Below are 14,470 nucleotides of genomic sequence, written 5' to 3'. Positions count from 1 at the left end.
TCCCTGTATCTAAGCAGTGAATAAAGGTACAGATGTATGTATGAAACTATATTTTAGTCACTGGAGATTAAATTACATATTAATTTGTCAGAAAAGCAGGAGAGTTTTTACATTCAAAGAATACCTTCAAATGTATTTTAACATATTAGAACAATGTTTCCAAGTTTAAATAATTGACCAGTTTGAAATAGAGTTTATTCTTGACTCTATTGTTGATTCTTCCAAACATGGACAAGCCAGTTTTCTCAATTGTGAAAGGATGCGACTATCTATTACCAATCTGGAATACTCCAGTTGAAGATTCCATCTAGTCACGTTTGACCATCCCGTTTTTGGATGGTATGGTGCAGGCCATAAAGTAAGAAGATTGCAAATGAGTTCTTAACAAATTATTAATCAGCTTTTAAAAAGCGTTTGTTAACCTTGAAATTCTGGGCAAAATCATAAATCATACTGCTGCTAAGATTCAGTTGTTCTGGGAAAAAAGATAGGAATTTAACAACCTAACGTTGCCCATAATAAAGAGGATTTGAAATATAATGGAAAATTTAATAAAATAGCTGCATATTTTTTATCTCTAAGGCAGAGGGTGTTTATTTAAGAGAAAAAAGGAATCTAAAGAATTGAGTGATTTGATTTCTTAAATAATTCCCCACTCCCACCCCAGCTTCCGGAGGCCTCTGCCTCCTTAGAGGTCGTCTTGCTCAGCTTTGCAGTGTATAGTCTGTGCACATATCTGGTTTCAGTTCCAAGTGTGTAAGTGCCAGAGGCACGATCTGAGCCTCGTTCAACGTACTCTCTGTGAACACAGTTGACATTATAGAAATGTTTATGAGTTGTAATCTGAACTTTTAAGAGTAACAGGCAGTATTTCTCTTAGTTATCTGTGCTGCAAACTTAAAGAAGTTAATAGTGAAGAAATTTCACAAATATGAAGAGGAGATTGACATCCACAATGAGTTCTTTCGACCATACGAGCTGAGTAGCTTTGATGACACATTTTGCTTGGCTATGACGAGTTCAGCACGGTACGTTGTGAATTCTCTGAAACTGGAAGCACTGGGGAACTGTGGTTTTCCTAGTTTGTTTAGCTCTGTCTTCCTTTGCTGTTCTGCATGCCTGCTGCATGTGATTGTCCAACCTCTGAAATTCCTTCTGCAGTTGGGAGCCCATTACTCAGGAGGCAGTCCTTCTGTTGTTGCACAGCTGTCCATCCTCGTCTGTCACCTTTGAACATATTTCATTTTTCTCTCTTTTGGACTTTAACGGGGCCTTTTAGGAAAATAATGGGTCTAGATTAAGAAAATTAGCCTCAGAAAATCAGGTTTTGATCATTATGTTTTATACTAAAGTTTGCATTCTTGTATTTACCTTTTGTGTTTCACATTTTCTTCAAATGTGATACATGTGTGCCTAAACTTAATATAGTACATGTTGAAACATATTTCATGGTTTGTTTCCTAGAAATCACCCTACATTTTGCTTTGGTTTCAGATAGAAGTTTAGAATTTTTACTTGCTTGATTTTCAGTTATACTTGTTAAAGTTTAGCAGTTTTAACTGTGAGGTTATCGTCATTTTCCTTTGGGTTATACATAAATTTTAGTGAATAGCAAATTCTCAAATATGTCATCCATAAATCATGAGGATCAACTGAGTAGTTCAAAAAGAAAGAAAAATTAAACCACTTACATTTGAAAGGAACATTTTCAAACTGTTAAGTAGGCATTTTGAGTCAAATTCAATATTACTTTCTTTTCCTTCAAAAAATGTAATATTGAGTCACATGCTTGGAGCAGTATCCTTAGCAGAGGTTATGAGTCTTATCTGCATAAATCATGTAACCATTGCTTCTTTGGCATCTATGAAGGAGTTTCGTCTGGCTTCAGCAGTAATGGTAAGGTAGCCCCGGTATCATGAGGAAGTAGCTTCAGCTTAGCACAGTAAGTGGTAAATTAACAGCTTCTGTTTAAAGTGTTCCAATGTTATAATGAATTAACTGCAGACTAATGAGATGGATGTTGATACTTCAATTCATACCACTGTGTTTTTGATAATTGTGTCTGCCTCCTTAGGTGGTATAGTGTAATAAAAACATTGTCCATAAAACCGAACAGCTTAGTGTCTTGCCATCAGTTTTATGAGTTTAATTTTACTTGAATCATGATATACAACCAGAGATGAATCTTAATAGTAATTCAGATATCAACTCTGCTCCAGAAAACAAAATCTTGAATTCAAAATCGTTGGGCCTCTTAATCAGAGAAAATTCGCAGTGAAGACTGCTAACATTGAAGTTCCCAAGTGCCATTAATTCATGGGGTCTTATGGCCCAGATCACTTAAACTCCCTTGAGTATTTCACTTAGAATATATATACCTCTGAAGGCTAAGAAGGAATAGTGTAAGAATGTGAATAGAGAGGGGAGCTGATATCATCTGGATGGACAGTGATTCACATAGAATTTTTTTCCCCTTTCTTCAGTGACTTCATGCCTAAAACCGTTGGTATTGATCCAAGTCCGTTTACTGTACGTAAGCCAGATGAAACCGGAAAATCAGTATTGGGGTAAGATTTATATGTAGAATAAAATTTTAAAGATTCACGTAAAAATAATACAGCACTTGGAATATAATTTTCACCCAAAACTAACAACTTCAAGTAATATAGTTTACAGCATAGTACATACACTGCATCTACAGGCGTGCTAAGTCACTTCAGTCGTGTCTGACTCTCTGTGACCCCGTGGACTGTAGCCTGCCAGGCTCCTCCATCCATGGGATTCTCCAGGCACGAATACTGGAGTGGGTTGCCATTTCCTCCTCGAGGGAATCTTTCTGACCCAGGGATAGAACCTGTGTCTCTTACGTCTCCTGCATTGGCAGGTGGGTTCTTAATACCACTAGGACCACCTGGGAAGCCCACTGCATCTATACAGATAGCTTATTTATAGCACTGGGATTATTAAAACATGTTTGACACTGAAAGTAGAATTTATGGGAATTTCAACAACACAGTACATTTTACTTAAATTAGATGTTTCGTAGATGGCATAAAGTTAGGTAGCAGATGTTATGTAATAACTCCGCATCCTCTGTTTCCCACAACATAAAAGACTTAGGTAAAAATGTATATTCATTGTGTTTATTTTTGCTGGCACCCGGAGAAAACATTAAAGCAAATGCTCAGACAGAGGACTTAATAGATTTTCTGTGTCTTATGTTAACATTGTGTGGGGGGTGACTGCTATTTTATTGTATACAGTAGTACGAGGAAGAGAACAAACCGTGTTTAAATCTTTATGCTTTGAGACTGGAATGAAATGTGTCCTAGTGTATGCATGTGTTACTGCCGCTGACCTGAGTGATCCCAGTGATGAGAATTCTCCTAGGCCCTGGCCAGACTGCCAGGATTTCAAGTCCTAATTGTATTTGGGAGTGTGTACAGGGTCTTAATAGGATTCTAACTACGTGTGTGATTTATACAATGAGATATATACTGATATTACTGTTTCCCAGATACACCACTTATGTAGCTTAAATATGTGTCCTGGACCAGGTGCTATGAGGAATTTAAAAGAAGGAACGTCCTCAGGACATTTAGAATTTAAAGAGTTCCTGGGACAAATACATAAATGACCATTTATATTAAGTGTATAGTTCTGAAATGTATCAACTTTAATTTTTAGTTTCATAAAGTCAGAAATGAATTTATTTTCTGTAATATCTAACCCATGGTTAGATAGTATTACATATTTCTTTTCTAGAAAATGTAGAATATTATATTTCAAGTCCCTTGCAGAGAATTTTTTCAAGTAAGAATATTAAATATGGTAAATATTTTTCATAAAATCCAAAAATATTACCATACATTTTGTTAATTAAGAAAAAAACAGTATTCTGACTACTCTCAAATTTGGCACTGAAATAAAAGCAAATAATGGGTACTTTTTTGTTCCCCCTCATCCGCTCTCTATTATTAGAAGACATCTTCAGCAAACATAGTTATTTACTAATTAAATTGTTTTAAAACAGTTTAAAATCTTAGTTTATGTTCATCAATTGCTCGTTACTTTGGTACAAGTAATCAGCTGCCACTGTGATTGATAAAAATTCATAGGAAGGCCAGAAATACACATGGATTTGGCTATCGGCCCTTTCTTGATGCTTCTACAAGTTATAGATAATTTCACTAATATCTCAAACATAAGTCTTCTATTGTACTATAAAATTTGAAAATCCTGATTTCAGTTACCAAAAGGGAAGACACAGTAGCCAAGTGGTAGAAAGGCTTTTCTGCACACTGCAAGCACATACTTTCTTATTTTCTGAATTCATAGCAAAGCTTAAATTCATAGAAGGTCAGTACATGTACCTGATAAAATATTAAACTTTTCCCTTCAGCACAGCTTGATTCCAGACGCTAGCTTCTCATAGTCATTTTCTTAACACTTCCCCAGGTCTAAGGCTTTGGGGCAGAGTGATACACAGTGAGCACTGAGGGTTCAGTTTACAGATGCTTCACATCCATATTCATCTTTTTAAAGAAATAAGAGCAACAGAGAAGAAGCTGTGTTACAGCGGAAAACAGCCGCCAGTGCCCCGCCGCCGCCCAGCGAGGAGGCCGTGTCCAGCAGCTCGGAAGACGACTCCGGGACCGACCGGGAGGAGGAGGGCTCCGTGTCCCAGCGCTCCACTCCGGTGAAGATGACCGACCTGGGCGACAGTGCCAAAGTGACAGAGGTGAGGGACCCAGGAGAGGGTGCTGTCCAGTGGGGCTCGGGACAACCAGCTCCCAAACCCCGCTTTCAGCTAAAAGGCTGAGAGCGAGGAAGAGTCACGTCACCTCACTCCACCCTTCTCATGCGCGGTGTTGGAGGTGCTGCGGAGACAAATACATTTGGCAAAGATATTACTGAAAATGGTTTCTGAAATCGGTGTTTCTGCTTCCACGTGTAATAGTAAATTTCTTGTCACTTCAGAATTCTTAAAGAGAATCCTGTCCCTCTTTGAGCAACCCATCCACATGAGGTCCATTTGTTCCCTTGCTTATTAGCACATTACGGGAATGCAGGGTTTGCACCTGGGCCTCACAGTCTCTGCCTAATCCCAGTGGGAAGTTCATCCTGTTGAAATTGATATTGACAGTATATTGAGGGAAAACAAAAGGCAAGTGAACAATAGAAAAATCAAATTTAGCTTTAGGGGAACTGGATTTCTAGAAAGAGCCAGAAGTCATTTGAGGTAGACAGGAAAAATAAAATGTAATGATATGGGAACTATATCTGTATTCCGGGTATTGGCAAAGTGCAGCCTATTGGCCAAAGCAACTTGCTGCCATTTTTTCTAAGTAAAGTTTAATTTACAACCAGCCATACCTATTTACAGCCATATCAATTTGTTTATATGTTATCTATGGTTGCTTTCACCCTGTAAGAGCAGAATTACGCAGCTGTGGCAGAGATGATGTGACCCAAAGAACCTGAAGTATTTATTGCCTGACCCTTCACAGAAAATGTTTGCCAACTCTTGCATTATACAGAAGCAATTAGTAATTACCAACTAGTTTTTTTTATCTAAAATAAACTATTTTAGTGAAAATAAAATAAAATTTTTAAAAAACCATTAACTGAGAAATTTAATGAATATGTTGAAACATTGTGATGGTTTTTATGGGAAAATTGACAGGGTCATTTTCTTCAGTTTTGGAAATTATTAATGTGCTAGATGTCTAAGAACTCTTCCTGATTCCTTTATTTTTTGACCCCAGAATGTAGTCCAGCCCATGAAAGAGGTGTATGGAATCAACCTCTCAGATGGCCTCTCAGAAGAAGATCTTTCCATTTATTTAAGGTAAGATATTTTCAAGAGAAATTAAGGACAAATGCAAATGTATTACAATAACTTACATCTAATATAACTTTTAAAAATTGAAGGTAGTCAACCATACAGAAGGAAGTGAGTTCCACTTGGAATAGTAGCAGTTAGGTCAGATTCTGAAACAACTTATATTTGGAGTTAAAAACCCTACTTACTGCCCGAGACTCTTGGGCCCCTGAATGATAAAAGTTTATGATACTTACACGTATTTTCACTGCCCAAATATAAACTGCAAACTGAAGTTCAAATGCATTCCTGCATTAACAAATTCTCAAGATCAAGTACCTTCTTACAAAATGAACCTGGGTTATTGACTTTGAGGACTTTGTATTCAATTTATCTTGGGGTGGGCGGAGGGGGTGGATGTGGCACTGGTGGGAGTGGTGACTGAGGAGGAAAAAGGAAGCAGTGATATAAAGGTACCAATTCAGAGTATTATAGACTTTTATTAGGAAGATCTAGCTAAAAGGTGGAGATCTACCAAAAGGTATCCATAAAATCACGTACATAAAAATGTGTCTGTGTGTGTTTGCAGAGACGATTAATAGTTATCAGATTCTCTAAAGAATTTCTCACCCCCAAATCCTCAAAAATCTAAGGATTAAATACCCCCTCAACCCATTATTAATATATGTATTAAGAATTCATAATTATTTCAAATGAACATGGTCCCACTTATGTGAGTTTGGCTTATATAAAATGAATATAAATGAGTACTAGTCTTCAGGTCTTTTTTAAGGAGGGTATTTGTTTTTGCAGAATCCACTGAACTGGTTATTTTTCACTCTCTACTTCAAATTAGTAAGATTTGCTGTAGAATATGGAGAAGGCAATGGCAAGCCACTCCAGTATTCTTGCCTAGAAAATCCCATGGACAGAGAAGCCTGGTAGGCTGCAGTCCATGGGGTCACTAAGAGTCAGACATGACTGAGCGACTTCACTTTCACTTTTCACTTTCACACCTTGGAGAAGGAAATGGCAACCCATTCCAGTGTTCTTGCCTGGAGAATCCCAGGGACGGGGGAGCCTGGTGGGCTGCCATCTGTGGAGTCGCACAGAGTCGGACATGACTGAAGTGACTTAGCAGCAGCAGCAGCAGCTGTAGAATATGTAAAATATAGTAATATATATCATCTCTTAACTGCAGAAGCACTGGTTTGACTATATATCACTGTCCTACTGGAAGTCAACTGAATCATTCAGAACTCAGCCACACTCTTCGCACTCCTGGACACACAGTACATTGACAACAGCTGTCACACTCTTGTCACTCAACTCTAATAGTAGTTGAAGTAGACCTTTGTAAGCAACGTGGTCTAGAAGAATGAATTATCTGGAGTTAGTGACTAATATGGCTCTACTTACTGCAGAGAGCATAAGTATACACGTCAATGATGTTCACTTGCTGAAAATGAAAGCTGGACAAGACTAAGCTAATTTAGAAGTTTTTCACAGCACTTTAATGATTTAATAATTGGTAGTTTCTGAAGCACTTTTCCTGACCTTTAAAAAACCTAATAAAAACTTCAGGCTGCATCCCTGAGGGTAAGATGGATGCATGGAGCACAGGCCACACCTCAGATGGGTGTTTGAGAAATATCAGTGGCCCATTGCTAGGCATCCTCTCACCTTGCTGAGTGGGCCTGGGGCCTGCTTTGGCCCTCAGCTACAAGTCCAGTTTAGTGTTGTTGGAGGCCTCTCTGAGGAGGCATGGTGGGCCAGTGATACTCAGCAGGTGGTCTCCTCAGTCCCCTCTCTCTCTGTTGAAAGGACCCTTAGTCGTGGCTGGTGTATGCGTGGGGATTCTTGTGGTCCTGAGGAACTAAATCCTTGTCCTGGGTTCTTAGCAGCATCCTTGCTTCAGGAGATGGATCTCTAGCCTGACCCTGCCATTTCCTTGTCATTTATCTCACTGCAAGCACCATCCCCCTCCCCTTGTTTCCCTCTGCTTCCTGCTGCGGTCACCCTCAGATACTCAGGGGCTTACGACCATCTTCCTGGCTTCAGGAACATTTTGGCTCAGGTTCTGTATCACGTTTGAGTAAACAGAATGCAGCAAAGTAAACGTTTTCTTTCATTTTTATATCTATGATTATGACTTAAATTTTAAGCAGTTCCTCCTCCTCTACTTTTCATAAACCCACTCTAACATCAGGCAGTCATTTATAAACCAAGTCTTGTGTCACATAGAGTCCTCTTGTGTGCTTTTCTGATAGGAGTATGTTACTGTCATTCGAACACCCATACAATTTGTGTGATCTACTGAGTTTGTGGCAGATAGCTCCTTTAGCTTACTTTTTTACATGTTATAATTTGTAGATTTGTGCAGCTGGGGCAGAGTCAACATAAACAAGACAAGAGCAGCCAGCAGTTCTGCTCCAGGTGCCCAGATGGAGTTATAAAACTGTAAGTACTAGATCAGACCTTGTAAAAGGAATCTTTGTATTCATGCCTTTAAGACTTTGTAAGAGAAATATTCTGACCAAATTAGTGTAAGCACTAAAGCATCTCCTCCTGGTATCCTGTTCGAGGAGAACTGGCTATCTATGGGCATGCGGAAGAGGCTGGCAGACTGACCTCTGCTTGAAATGCACCCCTTTAGAAATGGGATTGAAGTTGCTGGGGGATTTCCTCCAGTGGGTAGGGCCCAGATGAAAAAAACAGCTCTGACCCTGGAGACAAGCTCAAGTTCACTACCAGACCCCTGAGAGCAGGAGTGGTTTGTCTTTTCTAGCACTGTATCTTCACCAGTTCTTTTAACTTGCTGTTTGGTAAATAAACACTCTGCCACTTTTGGGGTTTTTTACCTTGAGCAAGTAATTTTAAATCCTGTGTGGCTCAGTTTCTTTATCTGCAAATGTGATAATAGCTCCTGCTTCATGGGAGGGTGGTGACACTTTCAATGAGATAATGTGTACAAAGTGCTTAGATCCATGTCTGGGATATGTTCTCATTACGTTGTGATCATCACCACTGTCATATTCTTCTTTGTATTTATCATTGTTCTCTGCTTTTGGGGACCAAACAAAGCAGAGGTTGTGACCAGGAGTGGCTCCCTGATGCTGTGTGCTCAGCTGAGTTTCTTTTATGAAAATGGGTCACTGTGGTGATTAAGTGAGGTGGAATATGTAATGCGTCTAGATCAGTGTCTGGCATAGAGTTGACATTTAGTAAATGTTCTCTTCCCTTTTCTTAGTCCAACTTTATCAGTTAGTTTAATAAACCATTGATACTGATTGCCTGACTCCTGTCTGTACTATCTCTGTGTGTTCCTGATTGTTAAGAGGCTACTGTACTGATCAGGCAAAGATTGGTGGCTTAGAGAGTAGTGGCTGGGAGAATTTTGGAAATGGGATGAATCTAGGAAATGTTCAGGAAGTGAAATAGAGAGGAGTCGGATATGGAAAAGGCCTTACCAAGGATGGTCGTTAGGTTTTTTGGTTTGTGCAGTAGGTTTGATTGATTGAGTCATTCATTCATTCACTTAGCAAATACCTATTAGGACCTACCATTTATCAAGGTAAAGAGCACTGTAGGAGACCTCATTTGCCTTTCAAGGGGGAACCAAAGTGGCCATGTTTAGGAGGCAGTTGAATCAACTGATCTGAACTCAGAAAAGAGGCTCTGGGATTGTGAGTGCACATTGGTGATAACTGAAGCCATTGGTCAAAGATGACACCACTTAAGAGAGTAACAGACTAAGGAGATCTACAGGTGAGTCTTAGGGGGTCTGCTTTTGACACTGAGAAGAGACACAGAGGTGGCTAATCAGAGAAGGGGAAGGAAAGCCAGGACTATTTTATCACAGCCTCCAAAAGGTCTATTTATCTTTCTCTCTTCTGTCACTATTTTTTTAATCTATTTTTAAAAACATAAGAGCTCATTAACTTAGAAACAGGTTTTCTTTCTTAGGTCTAGTGAGCATACGGAAGTATGAGCTCCCAAATGAGCTGATATTCAGTTCAGTTCAGTCCGACTCTTTGCAACCCCATGAATCACAGCATGCCAGGCCTCCCTGTCCATCATCAACTCCCGGAGTTCACTCAAACTCATGTCCATCGAGTCGGTGATGCCATCCAGCCATCTCATCCTCTGTCGTACCCGTCTCCTCCCACCCCCAATCCTTCCTAGCATCAGACTCTTTTGCAGTGAGTCAACCCGTCGCATGAGGTGGCCAAAGTATTGGAGTTTCAGCTTTAGCATCAGTCCTTCCAATGAACACCCACTAGAGCTCTCAGTTCAGTTCAGTCACTCAGTTGTATCCGACTCTTTGCAACCCCATGAATCACAGCACGCCAGGCCTCCCTGTCCATCACCAACTCCCAGAGTTCACTCAAACTCATGTCCACAGAGTCGGTGATGCCATCCACCCATCTCATTCTCTGTCGTCCCCGTCTCCTCCCACCCCCAATCCCTCCTAGCATCAGACAATCCTGGGTGTTCATTGGAAGAGCTGATGTTCAGTTCAGTTCAGTCTCTCAGTCGTGTCCGACTCTCCGCGACCCCATGAATCAGGTGGCCAAAGAAGGGAAAGTGTTTAAATGTGTTGGTGAAGTAAGAGACTCTGTTATTGAATTATATTATTTGAATTGATTCTTCCATTAAAATAGTATAGCACAATTTAGGAGGAGCAGATACTGAAGAGAATATAGCATACAAAATAAAAGAAAAACATTTTCCCATTTCCTTCAACATTATATCTACTTTGATCTATAACTGGTCTTGCTAAGTTACTTTTAAATTCTTTTTCTTAAAGTATTTAGTATTTGCTTTTCTGAGTCTTAGCACAGATTAAAAAAAAAACATGTGGATCTCGAATTTTTTTAACCTTTTCCACTTAATTAGTAAAGAATTTAACATGAGTGTCATTGCACAGCATCTTCAGCAGGATAACAAAGAGCTTGGTAGGCTTTGTATTATGTTGTCATGGCAACTGCTCAAGAGTGTTGTTTTTTGATGTGTGTGTGTGCACGCATGTGGCATGTGCGCTTGCTTTAAATTGAAACTCTGTAACTAGGTTCTTAAAATGTCAGCTATTCAATTTTAGATTTTTAAAGCTGTGCCAAAACCAAGAGAAATTAGATTTATGTGAGATGCTCCAAATTCTCATCTTGTTATGGTTCAGGTTCTAGTATGTTTTAAAATATAGCAAGTTTATTTTAAGTTTATATACATTTGTGTCTACCGATCTCTGGACAATTCATAATCCTATCAGTATTTCTTGAAATTATGAGGCAGACCAGTACTCCTTTTCTCAGTGAGGTATGTAACAACCACTATAAAATATACTGACAGTGAGCAACTGGCGCTCCTGAAGCGGAGGAATGGAAACTGGGTGGAGGGGCGGGACGTGGCCACCCATGCTCCTGCAGGACACTTCTGAGGAGCGGATCTTAAACCCCAAACTGGTCAGTGTCTGCACTGTCAGCCCAAACACTCACAGTTATATCCTCCCTTCGACTCATGCCACTCCCTCGGTGTGTGGGCAGTGATTAGGGGAAAACGACATCAGGCAACACTTCCTGAGCAGTATGTGATGGGCACTGTTCTATGTACCTTCAGTTCAGTTCAGTTGCTCAGTCGTGACCGACTCTCCACGACCCCATGAATCACAGCACGCCAGGCCTCCCTGTCCATCACCAACTCCCGGAGTTCACTCAAACTCATGTCCATCGAGTTGGTGATGCCATCCAGCCATCTCATTCTCTGTCGTCCCCTTCTCCTCCCACCCCCAATCCCTCCCAGCATCAGTCTTGTCCAGTGAGTCAACTCTTGGCATGAGGTGGCCAAAGTATTGGAGCTTCAGCTTTAGCATCAGTCCTTCCAATGAACACCCAGTATTGATCTCCTTTAGAATGGACTGGTTGGATCTCCTTGCAGTCCAGCCCTTAACCTATATCAACTCAATTCTAACAGTAACTCTAGGAAGTAGGTCTTAACTATCGTCTTCATTTTACAGATGGGGAAACCCCACAGAGAAGTTATATAACTTGCTCAAGGTCAAACAGCAGCTGACATTCAAACCCAGACGAGCTGGCTGTCCATCACTAAGCTGTAAATGCCTAGTGTTGCTAACTGCTTTTATAACCACAGTGGTAAAAATACTGGGTTATTAGTGTGAACAGCCTTTATTTTGATCCTCTGACATGATCTGGTTTACAGGTGGCTCCAGATGCAAACATAGTGTTTCTGCCCTGTTGAGCTTGAACTTTTTTTTTTTAATATTTAAAGAGAATATGCCTTTATTCTTTTCCTGGTCCCAAACATGTTGTCTCAAATGTAGACTTGCTTCCTGGGCAGGCATACTTTGCTTGATTCATAACATGGTATGGAGGTTAAGGCGTCCTGGGAACAGTGTTACTGCTGTTTAGGGTTATTGCCATTCTAAGTTGTAAGTTCCCCTGCTGCCTCTTGAATTGTACCTAAATTGAGTGCTTAGTGAATGTCTGTTGAAATGTACTGACTCTCACCCCCCACCCCACCCCCATTACTATCCGAGAATGCGTGGGGTGCCATGAGCATCTCTCACAGTCCACCTCCTCCATCCTCGATCACTGGTTAGTTCTTCCCCTATTCTGCTTCCTGCTCATAAACCCTCTGCCCTCTCCTGTTTGTTTCCCTACTGCCTTCTAATAGAGGAGAAAAGTACACACATCAAGGGTTTAACATTTTTTCTCTCTGTCCTGCTTCCACTTGCACCCATGACCAGGTGCAGAGTGAGACAGACCTGCAGGGAAGAACTTGCTGTGCCCGGGCAGGTGGGCACTGTATTCACGCAGGACCACCCTGCCCTTTGTACACTCCAGTTCTCAGCACTTTTTAACTAAGCAATATATGCCAATCAGTGGAGGTTAAGAAGAACATGAACACATGTATTATTAGTGCCTGCTAGTCCATGGCTCACCTATTCCAGGTATATGTCTCACTGGTTTAAACATCTGTCTCTAAGAAATGGTTCAACATGTAATACATAGAGTTTGATAAAAACTGTCTAATTTAGGATCCTTCCAATGGAAGATGAGCTTAATAACTGTTTACTGTATTAGGACCATAGGTTGAGTTTATTTGCTAAGAATATCTCACAGTAATCAGCGTTTGCTGACCTTAGAAGGAATGGCCCTGGATCCTCTCACTCATCAGAGGATGCTCTTACACAGAGTCAGGGCATGTTTTCCTACCCATGACGTGAGCATGACACTAGGCCATGCTTAGCTCAACTTTGTTGACTTTCCATGGTGTCATTTTCAATGCTGTGTCTCTATATACATGTCACTCCAGGGTTCCCACCCCACGGTTGATTTCATCTAGTCCTCTGCAGATAATACTCTCATCTCTGCTGCAGGCTAGAAAAGTATTTAATGGGTCACTCTTGTTATCTTTTCCAGACACCCACGGGTGCAGTCTTTAAAGGTTTAAGGATTAGAGCAGTTGGGAAGCAGTGATCAATGATTAGCAGCTAATTCGCTCCATAGGAGGGAGATGATGGTGACAACAATTTCTCAGCCCAAGGAAACTAAGTTGTGACCTTTTCTGTCACCCCAGAAGTCTTTCTTTCTCTTTGACTCAGGCCTTTATTTTTCTCTCTTTAACCCTCTCTGGCTTTTCTTACATATACTTTTCTAATTGTCTCTTTCTGCTTCCCCCGAACCCCCTGTTTATTTTACCTTCCTCTCTTTCTCCCTCTTTTTTCCTTTGCAGTCCTCTCTCCAACCCCTCCAGGGTATTTTTAACTCTGTTTAGTCTTTAAAATGCAGTAATCTCTCCAAAACACAAATCTCTTTCCTGTATTTTAGGATAGTGCTTTTCAGATTATAATTCTAGACTCATTAATGGGCCATGAAATTAATTTAGTAGGCCTCCACACAACAAAATGAAAAGAAATGAAACTGAGTCCAGTAGAAGGCTCTAGTGCATGGCACAGGGGTTAAGTCTTGTTTCATGAAGTTTTATTTCCACACAACAAAATGAAAAGAAATGAAACTGAGTCCAGTAGAAGGCTTTAGTGCATGGCACAGGGGTTAAGTCTTGTTTCATGAAGTTTTATTTCTATACATCAATATAGCATTGTGTACCAATCTGCCATGCAAAATGTGTTTCTCACTGTGGATAATAGTCACAGATTGAGTTTATATGAATACACCTTTTCTGAGACCAAATGAATCAAAAATCTTAACTCTGTTCCCATTATCCAGGCACTTAATGAATGTTTGTTGTTTGAATGAAAGTGTGTGAATAATTTCTGTTTGGAATAGACAGAGAGGTCAGGAAGAAAAGGGATCAGAAAGAGGTATGAGAGGCTTCTGTGGTGTATCCAAAGTGGGTAAAGTAAATGCAGGCTTTGGAAAATACACTCTCATTACTTCCAATGAGTTGAGCACTGGGATGACCATGCAAAGGAAGGAGGTAGCAGGAAGCTCCAGCTGAAAGTCAAAATGAAAAGCTATTAGATGTATAAAGGAAAGACAGAAAAGTCAATGCCTCTTTGTTTGAATATTATCTATAATAGTACCTGCATTCTGAATATTATCTATTATAGCACCTGCATACTATGTTAAACAAGAAAATTTAATGGAACAGGGTGAATTTTTTTAA

The 14,470-nt window shown here is 40.1% G+C and overlaps 1 protein-coding gene across 3 annotated transcripts in view; it reads left to right on the top strand.

Annotated features, from left to right (window-relative positions):
* FIG4 (FIG4 phosphoinositide 5-phosphatase) overlaps nt 1-14,470 on the top strand; it is a 181,106-nt gene that overhangs the window by 119,359 nt on the left and 47,277 nt on the right. For all 3 annotated transcript variants that reach the window (XM_055432978.2, XM_088840637.1, XM_055432979.2), the window contains 5 exons: nt 881-1,028; nt 2,484-2,567; nt 4,546-4,741; nt 5,769-5,851; nt 8,198-8,284. In XM_055432978.2, coding sequence (XP_055288953.1) covers nt 881-1,028; nt 2,484-2,567; nt 4,546-4,741; nt 5,769-5,851; nt 8,198-8,284 — 598 coding nt within the window. The remainder of the gene's footprint in view (nt 1-880; nt 1,029-2,483; nt 2,568-4,545; nt 4,742-5,768; nt 5,852-8,197; nt 8,285-14,470) is intronic.

The sequence above is a fragment of the Moschus berezovskii genome, chromosome 10 (genome assembly GCF_049115385.1).
Source record: "Moschus berezovskii isolate FMDL1 chromosome 10, NW_MosBer_1.0, whole genome shotgun sequence".
Classification (NCBI taxonomy): Eukaryota; Metazoa; Chordata; class Mammalia; order Artiodactyla; family Moschidae; genus Moschus; species Moschus berezovskii.
Note: the sequence above shows the minus strand (reverse complement) of the source record. Positions and strands in the feature narration are given on the sequence as shown.